The 17332-nt window shown below is 65.5% G+C and overlaps 5 protein-coding genes across 5 annotated transcripts in view; 3 read left to right on the top strand and 2 right to left on the bottom strand.

Moving 5' to 3' along the window:
* Window positions 1-558, top strand: part of EMIHUDRAFT_114260 (hypothetical protein) — a gene marked incomplete at both ends in the record, with an annotated part of 2593 nt that extends 2035 nt beyond the window's left edge. Inside the window, one exon of the mRNA XM_005780597.1 lies at window positions 20-558. Coding sequence (XP_005780654.1) covers window positions 20-558 — 539 coding nt within the window. The remainder of the gene's footprint in view (window positions 1-19) is intronic.
* Window positions 559-2639: 2081 nt separating this feature from the next.
* On the top strand, window positions 2640-3527 carry EMIHUDRAFT_366261 (hypothetical protein; the record flags this gene model as incomplete). Its single annotated transcript, XM_005780596.1, has 2 exons — window positions 2640-3288; window positions 3353-3527. A coding segment is annotated over exon 1 (581 nt), but the record flags the coding sequence as incomplete, so codon positions are not given.
* A 4232-nt stretch (window positions 3528-7759) lies between these two features.
* EMIHUDRAFT_58777 (hypothetical protein) lies at window positions 7760-8098 on the top strand (the record flags this gene model as incomplete). The annotated part of the gene is made up of 1 exon (XM_005780595.1): window positions 7760-8098. A coding segment is annotated over one exon (339 nt), but the record flags the coding sequence as incomplete, so codon positions are not given.
* Window positions 8099-9950: 1852 nt separating this feature from the next.
* EMIHUDRAFT_442977 (hypothetical protein) lies at window positions 9951-12374 on the bottom strand (the record flags this gene model as incomplete). Its single annotated transcript, XM_005780594.1, has 8 exons — window positions 9951-10210; window positions 10286-10579; window positions 10652-10689; window positions 10762-10845; window positions 11044-11140; window positions 11213-11348; window positions 11449-11674; window positions 11747-12374. Coding segments are annotated over 8 exons (1739 nt in total), but the record flags the coding sequence as incomplete, so codon positions are not given.
* A 2058-nt stretch (window positions 12375-14432) lies between these two features.
* Window positions 14433-14639, bottom strand: EMIHUDRAFT_58751 (hypothetical protein; the record flags this gene model as incomplete). The annotated part of the gene is made up of 1 exon (XM_005780593.1): window positions 14433-14639. A coding segment is annotated over one exon (207 nt), but the record flags the coding sequence as incomplete, so codon positions are not given.
* Window positions 14640-17332: the final 2693 nt, after the last annotated feature.

The following is a 17332-nucleotide window of genomic DNA, read 5'->3' as shown; positions in this document are numbered from 1 at the left end:
CCCCCCCCCCCCCCCCCAGGCTCCCCGCACCCGCTCTGCCCGTCGGCGATGTCCTACTCGGCGATGGCGTCAACCTCGCCCATCCCGAACCTCTACCTGACGCCGCCAACCTTCTCCCTCTACATGGTCGGGCTCGTCCTCGAGCACCTCCGCGAGGCTGGCGGCGTCGCCACCGCGGAGCGCCGCGCCGCCCTCCGCTCCGGCTGGCTGTACGAGGTCATCGACTCCTCGCGCGGCTTCTACCAAAACAGCGTCGAGCCGTCGTCGCGGTCGCGCATGTCGGTCCCGTTCACACTCGCCCCGGGCGCGCGCTCGCCCGAGGAGCTCGCCGCCCTCGAGCAAACCTTTCTGGCCGAGGCCGAGGCCGCCGGCTTCACCCACCTCCGCGGGCACCCCCTCGCGGGCGAGCTGCCGCCCACCCTGCCCACGCCGCTGCTCTCCACCCCCAAACACGCGCACACACACACCGCCACCGCCACCTCTCCCGTGCCCCGCCCCACCACCGGCCACCCCGCCACTCACGTCGCGTGCCCCGGCCAGCGCACCGACGGCGCGTGAGCCGTGGCCCCGACAGGCGGGCTGCCCTAACCCTGACCCTGACCCTGACCCTGACCCTAACCCTACCCCGACAGGCGGGCTGCGCGCCTCGCTCTATAACGGCGTGAGCGACGAGTCGGTCGCCGCGCTCGTCAGCTTCCTGACCTCCTTCCAGGCCCGCACCGCACCTCGCGGCCGCACCTCTCCCCCCACCGCTCCTCACCCGCCTCACTCCTCCTCCCCGCAGGCCCGCCACGGCTGAGGGACCGGGCGGCGGCCGCCCGTATATGGCCGCCGACACCCTCCTAGAGGCCTCGCCGCGCCCCTCTATCAGCGGCGATCCCTCCCCCCCTCCCCCACCCCGTCTGCGCACCACCACCTCCCCCTCCCGTCCATCTTCCGTGTGCCGAGGCGCGGGTCTCGGCTAGCCCCTGCCGCCTCGCTTGTGTCTGAGCTGCGAGCCCCACACTACGCCCTTGCTGCTCGCGGGGAGGCTCGCCTCCTGCCGGCACAGGGCCCCCCAGCACCCGCCTGGGGGTGTATCCTCGTGGGGCCGCGTTCCTCTCCTCCACCCCCTTTCCTGACCCAACACACGGTGCCGCTCCCCTCATTTGGGAGGCGCCCGGTGCTGCGGTCTGCGCAGGGCAGCGGTAGAGGGAGGGGAAGCATGTACTATAGGTGCTCATACTCGCTTGTCGGACGTGCCTGATTGCATTGCCAGTGGAGTAGTGGTGGCCCATTGTATGTGTTGTACTGCGGACACAAAAAAGACTAGAGAAGAGACTAGAGAAGAGACTAGAGAGCGGTTCAGGGCACAGGGGTTCAGCTTGCAGGGCCCCCCCCAACATCGCCATGCCCATGGCCGTCACTTGGCTGCAGCGGCTCTGGCCCTCTGGGCGCTCTGGTACGTCGTACGTGTGGGAGTATCAGTATTGGAGATAGACTGTGCTGACTGGCACTCTAGAGTAGGGATCCGATCCGCGATCCCTAGTAGCTAGTTTGTCAGACGCGTGCGAGTTGCGAGGAGAGCGAGCGGGGAGGGGGGAGCGAGCTGTGTGGCCTGTATGCCCCGGGGGAGATGGGTGGCGCGGCTCCAGGCCGGGGGCGCTGGCCAGGGGGGGCGGCAAAATCTCTGATGTTGAAAGGAGAGCGCAAAGTCCAAAGAAAGATCGTAAGGCAAAAAATCTTGGAAAATTTGCAGTTTACTACGTTTTGAGCTTTTCTCTTGCAGATTACTACGCGTGCGGGTCAATCAAATTGCCTTGCAGATTACTACACAATCCACCTTGCAGATTACTACACACCCACACAACCCACCTTGCAGATGACTACACACCACACAATCCACCTTGCAGATTTACTACACACCACACAATCTCCACCTTGCAGATTACTACACACCACACAATCCACCTTGCAGATTACTACACACCACACAGTCCACCTTGCAGCTTGCAGATCACTACTCATCACAGAATCCACCTTGCAGATCACTACTCACCACACACTCCTAAGAACCTCGAGGGACCTCCCCACGCGCCCAAGCTGCTAAGAGCGGCCGCACCACTGCTCGGTACCCCCCCTGCACACCTAAGCTCATGGCCGACCCACCCCCCCCCCCCCCCAGCAGAGCTCTGCCTGTGGGGGGTGCTGGCATCACTGTACAAGACCGCTGTAAGTAGCATGCGTTCCAGTGGCGAGAATTTATGGTCGGCACCCAAATCAGTGGTCTCACCGGCGGGCCCTCCTTGCTCCTAACTGCCAGCCGGGCGGTGCGGGACACGCCAGCCTCTCTTCTACGCCTCTCGTGCATCGCGGCGCCTCTAGGCAATCCGGATTGGCCAGCGAGTAGGATGACGCGAGATCAAGTTTCTTTTTAACAACGAACGAGCACGACGGACGAGCGAGGGGGTAGTAACTGCAACCTCGGATTTGTGTGTGTAGTAATCTGCAAGGTGGAATGTGTCGTCGTAGTAATCTGCCAAGATAAAAGCTCAAAACGGTAAAGCCGCACAACCTTTTTTTGTCGAAACGGGCTTCGCCCGCTTGGCGTGCAAGCCAGGGTGGGTCGCTTTCCAGCCTATCCTTCCGCCGCGTTCCCTCGTCTCTGTCATGTATCTCGAGGCGAAGCGCGCAGGGTTCAGCCGAGGGATGAACCTGAAGACGGAGCGGAAACGGGCGCTTAGCCAGCAAACGCGAATCCAGGCAACAGCCCCGGAGCCTCGCGATGCTCCGCAGAAATCGCCAGCACCAGCACCAGCAGCACCACCACCTGTCCGGCGGAGCTCGTCAACAGGGCTTTCGGACATCCTGGGCAGCAGCCTTTCGCTCGGCTTCACAGACTTGGAGCCCGTGCGCAGCCGGAAGCGTTCGAAGCCTGCGGGGCGGGACTTGACGGTGCGGCAGAGGCAGGGCAAGAAATATGGGCCGAAAGGCGGCCCAAAGACTCGGCCTTCGCAACCGCGTGCTGTCGGCGCGGTCATGGAGAGCGTCACGGTAGGAGGGCACACGTTGCGCTGGCGCACCACAGATCGCACGAACGCGTCGGGTCGCGGCCTCCAGTCGCACGCCCCAGCGGATCTGCGCAGTCTGTGGCCACGCAGAAGGCGAAGTGCCGAGGAGCGGGCTGCGGAGCTCGAACCCGAGCAGATTGCGCAGCACTGCAGCGTGCTCTTCGGCGCCGGCCAGGCCGATCGGCTGCCTGAACCGCTGCTTGGCCTCATACAGGAGGAGTTGCGCAGCGGCAGGCGCGCGAGACAAGCTCCATCTCTGGCCGCCGGGGCGCCCCTGAATGCGCGGCGTTGTACCGTAGGGAAGTTTGACATCGGTCCGCTGTGTGGCCAAACCGCAAACGCGAAAGCGAGCGAGCGCCTCTGCTGAGCGGTCTCTGACGACTGACCGACAGGACGTGACAGGTGCCACGCAGGCGGTGCCAATAAACACTGTTGTGGGTTGGCTAATGGGGTTTACTACATACTACGGTGAAGATCAAGACGGACGAGACCCCCCCCCCGCGGACGGACGAGAAAATTCTCACATCTCAGAAACCCCCCCCGCGCCTCCGGCGTCCGCGCTCGAGCGGCCTCCCGGGCCCCAAGTTCGAAGTTGAACTACATCACGTCTCTCATGTTCATGTTCATGTCACATGACATGTGCATGCACATGTACATGTGCATGTGTGCGCTTCTCAGTCCATGAGTGCAAGGAGGGCGCCAGCGCTCCTCTTGGGTTGCTGCCGTGGAGACACGCGCCGTCGCACCACGCCAGCAGCCGCCGGGGCCGAAGAGGAATCGGCGGCGCTGAGGTTGGGGGCCGGTGGCAACGAGGAGCGCAGCTGCAGCGCGGGCGTCTCGAGGACGCGCGTGCAGCTGCCCGAGCCCGATCCAACGAGGGGCGCGCGCGGGGCCGAGGGGGGGCAGACCTGCAGCGTGGGTGCGTAAAGGTGGGAGGGAGGGGGCGGGGGGGAGGGGGCACGACCGTTAGATGGGCCCGCAGCCCCGACTCCGGCGGCCACGTCTTCGTGGACCCGTGCTGAACACAGCGAAACCTCACCGAACCGCGCGGAGGCCCCCGGAGCGGGGGCGGGGTCTTTGCTTTCCGCATCTAGGCAGCCGACGGCGCCGCGCGAGGCGGGCGGCGAGAGCCCGGCGGCCCGAGAGACGGGGCCCGCACCGCGCGGCGTCTCGCGGGCGAGGACGAGGTTGGGGCAGAGTGCGGGCGGAGACATGCCCCGCACGCGGGCGGGCGGCGCGGCGGCGCGGCGGCCCTTGGCGGCGGCGCCGCGGCCCCTCGGCACGGCGCCGCTGGCGCGGCCCGCGCGGCCGCCTCGCCCACCCGCTGCAGGCGAGGCTGCCACGGCACTGCTCCGCCGCGAGCGGGCGGGCGAGAGCGGCGCAGCTGCGATGGCGGCGGCGGCGGCGGCGGCGGCGGCGGGCATGGCTGCGGCGGCTGGAGAGCGAGCGGCGCCGGGGGAGACGCCGCCGCCGCCTCTCTGCCGCTTTGGGGGAGGGGTGCCGCCCCGCCGCCTCCTCGCCTCGGGCGCTGCCGCGGCTGCTGCCGCCGGGCCGGAGGCGGCGGAGGAGGACGAGACGCGCGCGCGCTTGCCGTCGGCGCCGCGCGAAGAGAGGCCGCCGCCCCGCCTCTCCTCCCTGCCGCGCTCCCTGCCACGCTCCCTGCGCGGCTTGCGGCTCTCTCTCCGCCGCTCGACCAGCTCTCCGTTCACCTACGGCACGGCTCCGGCACGGCTCCGGCAAAGCTCCGGCAAAGCTCGGCCACCTCCTCCGCGCGCCTCGTCGTTGGAAGCCTTTCTCCTCTTGGAGCGGCTGGCCGGCGGAGGAGGTGCACGCCACGGCTCGCGCGAAGCCTACCGCAGTCGCTCACGCGAGGAGTGGCAAACAAGCAATGCTGCAGCTGCTGATCTGGCTCACAAGAGCGAGGCCTGGCGCGTCGGAAGAGGAGGAAGCGCAGCCTGCCCAGTGGCCTCGCCCCTGCCCCTGCCCCTCCCTTCCGCCTCGGCCCGGCTGCCGCCCCCCGAGCCGCTTCCCGCCCCGCTTCCCGCGCTGCCGCCGCGCCCCTCTCCTCCTTCTCCTCCGCCGCTGCCCTCCCCGGTCGGCACGACCCCGTCGCCTCCCGCGCCTCCCGCGCCCCCCGCGCCCCCCGCGCCCCCCCCGCCGTCCGCCTCCCGCCGGCCGCCTCTCGAGGCTGCGAGGGAGACCTCGAGGTCGTGGCGGCCGTGCGCCTCGTCGGCGGCCGCCGCGGCCAGCGGCACCTGTCGGGGGGCGGGAGGAGGCGGTGGGAGGGAGGCGAGTGGTCCCGGAAGTGCGCAGGAGGCGTCAGGGCCTCGCACCGCCGAGGAGGTGTCTAGGAGGTGTCTAGGAAGTGTCTAGGAGGTGTCGAGGAGGTGTCTAGGAGGTGTCTAGGAAGTGTCTAGGAGGTGTCGAGGAGGTGTCTAGGAGGTGTCTAGGAAGTGTCTAGGAGGTGTCTAGGAAGTGTCTAGGAGGTGTCTAGGAAGTGTCTAGGAGGTGTCAGGGCCCCCACACCGCAGAGGAGGGCGGAAAGTGCCCCTCGAGGCGTGCGTGGACGTCGCGCGGCAGCAGCTCGCCCAGCAGCCGCGGAAGCAGCAGCACATACTCGGCCGCCGTCGATGGAAGCGGCACGGGGGCCTCTGCCCCGACGTCGCACCCTGCGGCACAAGCCGGCACGCCGGCGGCCGGGTCATCGCTCGGCGTGGCCTCGACGCCGGCGTTGTCAGCAGCGAGCTTGATGCCGAGCATCTGGACAGTCTTCTTGACCAACGCGTACTCGGCCTTGCTCGCCGCCGCGTCCCCCCGCAGGCACACCAGCGCCAACCGCAGCTGCGTCTGCATGTCATAGCTCCGCGCGCTTTCTCCACGCATGTCGTGCGGAGAGCGGAGGAGCTTCTGCTCGCAAAAAGCGACGAGCGCCTCCTGGTTACGGCCCGCGCCGCCCGCCGCCCGCTCGAGCGCACGCTGCACCTCTCGGACCAGACGACCAACCTCGGCTGCGGTCTCAGACGGCTGCTGCTCGAGCTGCCGCCAGTCACACTCGAGCACATCGACTGCGGCGGTGAGGGGCGCGCTCCAGCCGCGTGCGTCGAGCTTCAGCGCCTCGAGATGCCCGTAGAGCTCGCCCTGCAGAAATTGCCTGAGAGAGGAGGCGTTGCGAGGCGGCGGCGTGCCGGGCGAGGGCGTGGAGGTGGTAGCGGCGAGGTGGCGCGAGCGGCGCCGCGGGGCAGACATCGCGGAGAAGAACAGTTTTCGAGCGGGTTTCTGGAGAAAAAGAAACCCATGGTAAAACGGTCTGTCTGTGGGCCCGAGCGCAGAAAAATTCAAGATAGGATTTTAACACGTGCAACGAGCTTATCCGTTCTTCTGCGCTACGCCATCTAAGCCTTTCTTCCTCTCCTTGGCGTTGAGCCTCTTGGGCTTCGCCGGCGACTTGACGGCCTTGACCGGGGTCAGCTCCGGCCTGTACTTGTAGACCGTGCAGGTAATGTTGCGCGGGCCGGCATTCACCTTCACAACTCCTCCCTCCTCCGTCGTGACCGTCACGGAGGCGCCGGCTGCGATCTTGCGCGCAGCAGGCGAGGCGGCCAGTGCGAGGCTGCCGATGCTGAACGCCTCGACTGCGCCGTCCTCGAACTGCACCGACGCCGTGTGACCTTGTCCGCCATGCGTGACCTTGACCACCGTGCCGGACTGGCCCAAGCGAGCGGGGCGCTGGAGTGTTGCAAACTGCGGGGTCCTTGATTTGGACAGCACGCCGCCGACAAGACCGAAGACTCTGGTTTTACTTGAGCCCGGCAGAAGGCTCTCGTCCAACACGTGCCCCATCTCCTTCAGCACGGCGATCACATCGTGAGCGGTGCCCTGCTGGTTGGGCAGCCGCTGCATCGCGCTGGTGACTTCGTCCACCCAGTTGATGCTCTTGTCATGCGGCACGCCAGCCTGCCCTTGGCCCATCGGCGCGAGCTTTGGATTCATCAGCCGCTGGCCTCGGTTTGTGACCGCGTTCACGCCGCGTCCCAGCGAGCGTGCGATGCTGCCCCACGCCTCGCCTCCCGTCCTCCGCCGCTTGATCGCCGCATCCTCGTCCTCGCTGTAGTTGCCCACGCCGGGCTTGAGGCCCGACCCCTCGAGCACATTGACCTGACGCTTCAGCAGCCGAGACACGCGCGTCCACCGCTCCCGCTTCTTGCCGCCATCGCTCGAAAACGAGAGGTGGAGTACGTTTCGGTCCTGCTTTCGCCGCCGCCGCACGTGCGACGGCGGCGCAGCGCCGGCGGGAACGAAGGTGACCTTTGCCTCGCGCTTGACAGGCTTTTTCAGCCGTGTGTACTCCACGCGGTTGCCGTCGAAGAAGCAGCTCGAGCTCATGGAGGATGCGAAGCCGCCGATTTTCATGCAAAAAGAATTAGATGCGCGGCTATAAGTGCTCCAGGTGCTACTCGCTTTCTTTTGGCGGCGAAGCTTGCTTGCGAGCCCTCGTTCGTACACTCGTCGACACTGGATCTCCTTCCCCGGACGGGGCCAGCCTACCCTGAAGGTCTGCCGGTCGGTCGCTCAACCGCTGGTGGGCGGAGCCGGCATGACCGTCGCCGCGGTGGCCGTGCTGGGCCGTGAGGCGCGCACTCACGTCGCCGCCGGCCACAGCACTGACACACAGCACCGATCCCACAGCACCGAGCCCTCGCGCCCCCTTCCAGAACAACCCGCTCTACCTGCGCACGTTTGGCGCGGCGGGCGGTGGCGAGGCGGCACCCGACACGCTGCGCTTCCACTTCATCGTCCACGCGGCGCTCGATCACGTCGAGGAGAAGCTGGCGAGCCAGCGCACGGCGGCGGCAGGCGGCGGGAAGCTCGACCCTTACCTGGGGCTGCTGTACCCAATCGAGGACTACCGCGTGTACGGCTACGTGACAAACTCGCGCGCCAAGCTGCTCACCGTCGTCGACGACGACGAGGTCAAGGACGCGGAGATGCGCGCGCTCTTCCGACGGCTGCACACGCTCTACGTCGACACAATCTCGAACCCCTTCCACGCGCTCGACTCTGAGCTCAACGGCTGCGCGTCGTTCGAGCGGCAGGTCGCGCGAGTGGTCGAGGCGGGGCTGTACTAAAAGGGAACAGAGCTTTCGTTATATATTATATACCATATACGAGACAGATACACACTGTACTCTGTAGTACAGATTTTACTTTTTAGAGGACTCTAATGAACTGACACACGGAACGGATCAGAGAGTGCGGTGTCTGTCGCACGAGTGTTACAGGTTACACCTCTTTTCTCCCATGCCGCGGTGGTTCCCGCCCCTTAGCGCTTAGGGTATATCCCTACTTAGGCTTAAAAGCTTGCCCAACGTCTCCGTTCGCATCCTCGTCATCGTGTTGGTTGGGGGCGTCTTGATTGTGATGCACACGCCCGCTGGCAAAGACTCAGAGAAGGCGACCGCCCCACCATATGACCATGCACTTGGAAAGCAGTCCGCCTCTGCCGAGAAGACCCACCCGCTGCCACGGGTGCGTCCGGGGATTCCATGGTCTGGGGGGCGGTTGCTGTGGCCAGCGTGTGCTCGCTTTTGTACCTGACCGCGGTTGTCGTCTACTTCGCCAAGGGCGAGGTTGATTGGAGCGGTGTCCCATATTGGCATCGTGCTCTTCGCCTCGAGAACCTGCGTATGGTGTGCTCGTTGGTTACTACATCTGCTGTGGCATCGCCCTCATGGTAGGACTCAGCCACGCCGATATCAGTGCTATCCACGCTCCCCCAGAGGAGGCTGGACTCGAGAAACTGTCGACCAACTGATACGCGCACACGGCGAGCGAAAGATCAAGATCGTAGATTGCATCAACAGGCGGAGCGGTCATATAATCGGGTGCCTTTTCAATTGGGCGATCTTCATCCCTTTCTTCGTCCCGAACCAGGAAGCTCGGGTGTCTGCGGCAATGATCTACAGCTTCATCAAGGTCACTTCCCGGTGTTACATGATCGATGCGGGAGGCCTCTTGAGCAAGATTTTCTTCAGGGGCACTCGCGTCCGTGACGGAAGTGTCGGGCGGATCAACCTAGTGGTTGTCTAGTTCGCTCCTCATCCTCAACTCGAACATCTCGGAAGCACACGCGTCCTTCCTCATGAGCTATTGCTGGCAGGGCCACATCTGGGGGGACCCGGCGGCGGAGATTGTCGGCAGTTTCTTCGGCCGTGTTGAATTCAGTGTTGCGGGGTTCGGCGAGATCAACAAGAAGACTGTGGAGGGTGTGGTTGGATGCTGGGCCGGGCCGCAACCCTCCTTGCGTGCGCTTGCTGCGCGACTCTGCCTGGCTTCCCGCCCGCGACATGCTTCTCTGTGTCCCTCATCTCCTTGCACATGATGGTCGCCACCGCCGTCACAATTATGGAAACAGCTTGCTTTCGGGCGCTAGATAATGGCTTCATTGTGCTCTCCGCCACCCTCGTGGTCATGTATTTCTACGTGCCAGAATCACCCCGTTTTTGCCCATTTTTGGTCATCCGTCAAACTATCTGAAGATCTGTCCGGAAGATTCTCCCCAAACCTTGCTCAGCTGATCCAGCACGGGCCGTAGGCCAGCCCTGGCCAAAGAAACTAGCACCTCAACCGGCTTCCCTGAGCGTCACAGCTCGGTGATCGCGCCGGCCGGACACCACTGTAGCGTCCGTTCCGGGCATTTGAACGCGACCTTCGGGGGCAAAGACATGGGCTCTATGGCTCAGACTGGACTCCTCTTGGTCCCTTCTGATGCCCTAGGCCACGCCTGGGCCTTACCCGGGGTTCTAGGGGGCGGGCTGGGGTTTGCCCCCCCCAACTGGCCCGAGGGACCTTAAAAGGTCTTAAAAAAATCCGGCCCTCAGAACCCTAGGGGTACCCTAAGGGTTTCACGCATCGACTTGTATGTGACTACACAAACAATACAGCAAACCTCCGCCCTATACTCTCCGCAAACAATTCAGCAAACCTCCGCCCTACTCTCCGCCCGCGCCACCGCCTTGGCCGCCCGCCTCGCGGCCTTGCGGCTCGGACTCGCCAGAGGCTTCGCGGAAGAGGTCTCCATATGATCGCCGCTCCTCCTGCGGCTGCTGCGGCTGCTGCGGCGCGAGGAGCGGCCCCGTGCCGGTGGCGTGCGAGCCACTCGCCTGCGAGGCAGTGCGGTGGAGGAGCAGCGTGGGGTGGGAGGGAGGAGGGCGGGTCCGTGTGTGCGGGGCTGGCACGCGAGGGGCCGTCCGCCTGGGCGCTAGCCTGGGCGCGGCCGCCGCCCCAATGCGGCCAGTGCCTGACGTGGATGAGGAGGAGGGCGCTGCCGCAGCGCCAGCAGTTGAGCGCGGCCTTGGCCGCCCAGATGGCGAGGAGGGAGGAGGGGGAGAGCGACTTTGCGAGCGCGAGCGCCGGAGCGAACGTGCAGCAGACGCCGAGCAGGAGCGCGTTGCGCAGGAAGCCAAAGGCGCGCACCGCGTAGATGAGGCCGTCGTACACAAAGACGAGCGCGTTGACGGGCTGCAGCGCGCCTGCTCGCAGCCGGGCGGTCAAGATACGCCGCTCGTGCGGGGCGAGCGCGGCTCTTCCTCGAGGCAGCGCGCAGAGCAGCGTCCACAGCGGCGTGTGGAGCATGGCGCGCCTGCTCTCGCGAGATGGGTGTGGACGGCGGGGTCTCCGCGCGGGCGGCGGCGCCGTGTGGAGCGGCGGGCGCGTCTCGCTGTCGCGAGTGAAGGCGGCGACGAGCGGGTCGTGCAGCGCCGCCATGAGGCACGCCGCTACTCCTCCAGTGGCGAGCCTGAGGGTGAGTGACGGCCATGACTCATTGTAATGAGGCACGCCGCTAGTGGTGGCGACGCGTGGAGAGCGAAGATCGGGCGGGCGCAGGCTCTCTCGCGTTGCTTAATCACGATTCCTCAATGAGTCTCTTCATCACGGTTCCTCGTTCATTGAGTGTGCGTCTCCCGCGTCTCTTCCGCATCCTCAGGGCGCGTGCCCGAGCAGGAGCAGCGTCGCGGTGAGCCGCCTCATGTGACGCTCCTCGCCCGCGCCCAGCAGCCGCGAGCCCACCATCGTCCCCACGTCGGCGAAGCCTGCGGCGCGAGGGACGCGTCACGGACGCGTCCTGCGCGGCGCGACCACCCGCCCAGCGACTCGCGAGCTGCCGTCGACGACGTACGAAGTGACCATCCACAGCTGCAGCACCACGGCGTGCGCCCCGACGGTGGCGGCGCCGAGCGGCGCGACGGCGACCATCAGCGCGAGCACGGAGCCCGAGAGGAGCACCGACCGGACGAGCACCTGCCGCGGTGCAGCGGAGGTTGCACCAGATTACACGAGGCTGCCCGTCGCCGAGGGGAGGGGCGGAACGGAGGAGGGGAGGGGCGGGGCGGAGGAGCACGTTGAGCGAGTCGCGCGCGAGGGAGAGGAGGGAGGACTCGGACGGCGCAGCAGGAGCGTCGGCCGGCAGGGCGCCCTCCGCCTCTGGCGCAGCCGCCGCCCGCCTGCAGCAGCGTCGAGGGAGGACCCGGACCGCGGCGTCTGGCGGGAGGAGGAGGACGGCGGTGACAGCTGCGGCGGCGGCGATCGCGCACGTCGCCGCCACAGCGGCTCCGACGGCGACGAGCCTACGGCGCACATCTTGGACGCATCCCGGACGTGTTGGACGTGTTTCCACAGCTGCCGCAAGACGGACGAGCCCGCCGCCCGCGAGGACGAGGCTCGAGTGGAGCAGCAGGTAGAAGGCGGCCGTGTCGGCGCAGGCCAGGGCCAAGTTGAGCAGCGACGCGGCTTTCACTCTCTGGTATCCCACGAGCACGGCGCTCGAAGCTCGCAGCAGCAGCAGCGGCGGCAGCCGAAGCAGCGCCACAGGAAGGTAGGACTCGGCGAGTTCGTCGAGCGGCGGCCGTGAGAGCGAGAGCGCGCTGAGGAGCGGCCTGCGCCCCAGCCAGAGCACAAGGGCGCTCAGCAAGCCAATCACGAGCGCGCACACGAGGACCGTCCACACCGTGCGGCCGAGCGCGGCCCACCGCTTTGCGCCCAGCGCATGGCCGACCCGAGACATGGTGACGACGATGACAAAGTTGGATATGTTGGCCACAAAAGTAACGGCAGCTCCAACCGCCGAGAACACTGCCACTCGCTGCGCCGCCGAATCGCTGTGCCCGAGGAGTCCGAGTTGCAACGCCGCAGCAATCGGCTGCGCGGCGTTGTTAACAATGGAGGGAAGTGAGGCTGCCAGAATGGCGCGGAGCGAGACGGCTTTGGCGAAGTCATCCTCCGCGATTCGCACAAGGGGCTCGTCGTTGTTGGCGGGGACGGACATCAGTAACTCGAGCCAAAACGCAGCTTGGGGGCCCAACTCGCGCGAAAGCTAGGGTTCGGGCCACACGTGAGTAGGGGGTCTTGCCACCCCCTATACTACCCAGCCACGAGCCCGAACAACCTAGGGACCCACTTTCTAGTGGGAGGCCTCGCCGGGGCTCTGCTCCAAGCATATGGTCCAAGCACCAAGGTGAAGCGGCATACTGGTAAGAAAAGGAATTCCAGGGTCTTCGAGAGTGAGCTGACAGTTCTGTGAGTCCGCCCCAGCACCAGAGGCGCATTTTACTCCGGTGGAGTTTTTGTTGTGTCTTGTGTGTGTCCGGGTGCGTGGCCGTGGGCAACTCGGCTGAACGCAAGCTCTCAAAGTCAAAAGCGCAGCCTTGTCTCAAGGATCAAGGCTGGGCGCGGCGTGGCGATTACGAACCAACGCACGGACACCAATCACCACACAAATTGCGGGGTGGGAGAGGAACTGAGAGGCCCTCAAGCGGCTGCCCTCACACCCTTCCCTCTCCCCTCACCGAGTGCACCGCTCCAAGCAGCCCCTAGCCCGCCCCCTGCCCCATCCAAGCTCACGCAACGGCTAGCCTTCTGGTCGTCTTGGACCGCTAGCAGTGCTCTTCCCACGTATCCCCTTCCCCATCCATCCCACCCTTCACCCCCCTACACCCCCCTTCCAACCAAAGCCCCTCTTGCTTGCGCTTCTGGCCCCAGCGAAGCCCTTGATACCTTGATACTTTGGCAGTCTCTATTGGCACCCAGCCAGCTCCTCAAGCAAGCGGTCCGCCTATTGGTCGCCGGGTGGTGTGGTGAAACGCGGGGTGGTGATGGGGTGGTGATGGGGTGGTGATGGCGTGGGATGGGCTGGTTTTCGGAGGGAGATCGGAGGTTGGGTGTGCTGGCCGCGCCTGAGCGAGTAGGCCTCCATCCGCCGACACCCCCATCGACGCGTTGGCAGCACGGATGGTGGAGATCAGGTCTCTCCCGCTTTCCAACGCCAAAGCGGTACGGATCGCCTCCACCTTGGTCGGCAGGGGCACCCCCGGAGCCATCGCCAACGCCAGCGGTGGCACCGTACTCTGTGAGGCCCCAGATGCCGTCGGCGCGCTCGATGCGCGCACAAGGGTTGGCGGCGGCGGCGAAATAAGTGGCGACGCTGCCGCGGCGGCCCAAGCAGCGGGAGGCCACCCCTCTTCCGAACCTCGCCCGTTCGCGTCCAGCGCGCCGTTTGAGCTGTTGCCCCCCGCCGTCGATGGCAAGGACGCTGATGACCCCCAGCACGAGGAGAATTTGGAGTTGGAGAAATTTGTGCTGGCGGCGGCTGGAGCGGCAGAGGTGGAGTCGGCAGCGGAGGCGGAGGCGGAGGCGGAGGCGGAGGCGGAGGCGGAGGTGGTAGCGAGAGCGGCGACAGAGGATACACGTGCAGAGGAGGACTCAGGGGCAGCGGCGGCGGGGGCAAGAGCGGGCGTGAGCACTGATGGCACAGACGCGTCGCTTGGCGGTGAGGCGGGGCTCGCCGGAGCCGATGCATGGCGCGGCGCGGCGGCGGGGCTGGCGGCTTGCGGGGATGCGCGATCAACCAGTCGGTCGGCGACAGCGCCGCGCATCTCCTCAATTTTGAACCGCCTGCCCTCGATGGCGAAGGCCTCGGGCCCCGATACGAAGGTGTTGCGCGCCAACTGCGCAGCCGCTGGCGCAGCAAAGGTGACGATCGCACTGCCCGGCGGCAGGTTGAGGTCGCGGCAGGAAACGGAGGTCACCTCGCCGAAGCGCCCGAAGAAGATGGACAGCTTCGCCACGTCGCGCACCGATGCGTGTAGCGAGCGGCAAAATATCGAGTGTGCCGACGATGGGCTTCCAGACACAACGGCGCGCGCCCGCGCAGAGTCCCGTGCCTGCCGCGGCTTGTCGCTTGGTCTGTCCCGCGCGAGCTCGACGCGCATGATTCGCGGCTTCTCGTCGCCTAAAGGGGCACGCTCGCGGCGTTGGGCGTCGCAAGGGCGACACGAGAGAAGGAGGGCGGCCATGAACGCCGTTACTCGTCGCGACGCCACTCGGCCACCTGTGCACGTACCCAGCGATGTTCATCGCCTCCACCGCTCCACGCGCGTCGGCGGGCTCCTTGAAGGTGACGTAGCCAAATCCGCGCGATGAGCGGCCGTGGTATGCAACAAAGGCGTCCGTCACTTCCCCGAACACCTCAAAGGCCTGCCTAAGCATCTTGCCGTTGACCGACCAGGGCAGGTTGGAGCAAAAGATCTGGTTGGCAGAGATGGGTCGCTCCTCGAGGGCTGTGCGCCCGCTGTGCGCGTACGATGCGCGCGCGTTCTCCTCGCTGCCGCCTGGCCCCTTTGGGGTCGGCTCTCCCTCAGCCCACGCCGCCTCCGCCTCGTGGTCGTCCGAGGAGCCGCTTGAACGGCCTGTAGCAACTCTGGGCGACACCTTCTGCTGCCCGCGCCAGCCAGGCGGCCAGGGTGCGCGGAAGCCAGGACGGACCATGTAGGCGGTCGGCACGACGGGGGCCACATACAATGGTGGAGGCTGCCCGTAGCCGCCGACGTCCACAGCTCGCCACGCAGGCCGCGCGCTCATGTTCATGTTCATGTAGCCGCCGGTGTAGCCTGCTGCGACAAAGCCGGGAGGGACGTAGCGCACGCCGGCAGGGACAAAGTAGGCGCCGCCGGGGTAGCCCGGCGGAGCAGCTCTCGGCCCACGCTCCACGATCGTAATTTTTCTCCCGCCATTTGTCTCCCCATTTTTCCGCTGCACAGTCGGGCTCCCTCCTGGTGTCGATGGTGCAGCCGCGCTCGGGGCAGGGACGGGGAACCACTCTGCCGCGTCCGGCCGGAGCTCAGCGACCTCGATGTCGCCGAGCGCGGCAGCCGCATCCTCGACCGTAGCAGCCATGCACCGCCGTGGCGGAGCCCAGCTCCCCACCGGCCCCTACTCTCCGCCCTCGCTAAAGTGCAATCGTTGTGCCAATAGCCCGCCAAGACTCAGCTTAGTTTCAAAGTTCTCCGGCGCCTTTTCGAACGGTTCTCATTCCGTGCTCCGTCAAATTCGGTCCTCCTGAGCGGAGGTGGCCCGCTGGATGGAGAGATGAGGAAACAGAGAAAAATGACCGCCCGCAAACACACCCAAAGCCATCTGCAAAGTCCGTCCGCCCATCGTGCGTTCGTAATTGTGAGCCGCATATGACTACTGTAACGGCGTGCTCTTTAGAAGACACTCTCGAGGACATTGTGGAGGCTTCCGAAGAAAGATGAATGAGTGGAGGCGAGCGAGCGAGCGAACGAAGCGAGCGAGCGACACCCCTCCCCTCCCTCCCGCCGTCCGGGGAGGGAAAGAAATATCACACTGGCACGACAAGGGCATGGAATGGCCCAACAGAAAACGCATCGGGGCATCTATTGACTGTATCTGTAGAGGTGAAGAACAGAACAGACAGTCTCAGTCAGGCTCGGACTGGACACCGGCGTGGTAAGAAGCCGGTAACGCGGATAGTAACCCGGGATAGGTGAACGCGAGACAGGAGAACGGCACGCTGGATCGACACACAGACACAGAAACTCAGAAGACACTCGCTGCTAACCATCGGAATGTCCTAGGGCATGTAGTAAGGTGAAGAACAGCCAGGCTCGGACCGGACACCAACGCGGTATGGGTGGACGCTGGACAGATGATGACGACACGCACGAGCGACACACAGACACAAACAAGCTCACAAGACACACAGCCAGCTGGCTGCCACACACCCTGAGTTGGCGTACACACATAACTCAAGGCCACATCCTCCCTGTCGCCCCCCCCAGCACTTCACCGTGCCAAAGGAACAAACAAGGGCACAACATCACAACAGACAACAGGAAGTAACATGCGAGGCTAGAGCAGGCTTGCTCCACCTCCTAGCAATCTCGCCGGCCGCAAGGCACGGACAAGACCGTGTGTGGGGTCTTGTGAGGTGTCTATGGACGCCCTACTCAAAGGCTAGCTGCCTCTACTGCTAGCCCTATCTCGCACTCACGGGCAGTGACAATTCAATGGGTGAGTGTTTGCGAGCAGAGGCGCGTGGGCTAAATCTAGCCGCACGTCGTGGCACTATGACGAAGTTAGACGTGCGGCCGCAGCGCGCCCGCCGCAGGCTCGGCGGTGCGCGCGCGTGTTAGCGAGAAGTTGCGGGTAGAGCCATGCCGACTTTTCGAAGGTGAGGCCTGCAGGCCTCTGCGACGAGTGCCAGCCGCGCTGCGGAGCCACACCCTTCGAGCCGCGTCCCGTCGGCACCGTCCCTGAGTCGGCACCGTCCCTGAGTGTGTCTCGCCTTGGCGACACACACTCTCGGCGAGGACAGTCCGGCCTACGGGAACGTGTCGCGCGCCGGCGACGGTTGCGGCGTGGTGGTTTCGAGTACGAAGCGAAGATGGCACGACCACCGCCCTGCATCGCAGACCGGGCAAGGGGGGGCCTGCTCCCGTTCCGCGAGGAACAGGAGGTCTCCCCCCCTCCCCCGGCCTGAGCAACTACGGGTGGAAGGCAGCCCCTTGAGTCGAGGGCGGCGCGACCATTGCCGCTCTCCAATGATCAGAGACCCGGTAACTGCAGATGGTCGCGCCGCCCCGCTCCGCGTCGCCCGCCGCCGCGCCGCCCCGCCGCCCGATGATTATTAATTGGCAATTAATTAATAATTAAGTAATTACCCCACCCGCCGCCGCGCCGCCCCGCCCTGCGTCGCCACTTGCCTCGCCGCGCCGCCGCCTCGCGCCGCCCGCCGCCGCACCGCAGCGCACCGCGCCGCCGCCCGATGATTAATAATGAATAATTATTACCCGATAATTAATCATGTGTGTGTGTGTGTGTGTGTGTGTGTGTGTGTGTGTGTGTGTGTGTGTGTGTGTGTGTGTGTGTGTGTGTGTGTGTGTGTGTGTGTGTGTTTGCGCGATGGCAGGGCAGGGCAGGGCAGCCGC

This window comes from Emiliania huxleyi (assembly GCF_000372725.1).
Source record: "Emiliania huxleyi CCMP1516 chromosome Unknown EMIHUscaffold_211, whole genome shotgun sequence".
NCBI classification, from domain to species: Eukaryota; Haptophyta; order Isochrysidales; family Noelaerhabdaceae; genus Emiliania; species Emiliania huxleyi.
The sequence above is the reverse complement of the archived record's forward strand: the minus strand, read 5'-3'. Positions and strand labels throughout refer to the sequence as shown.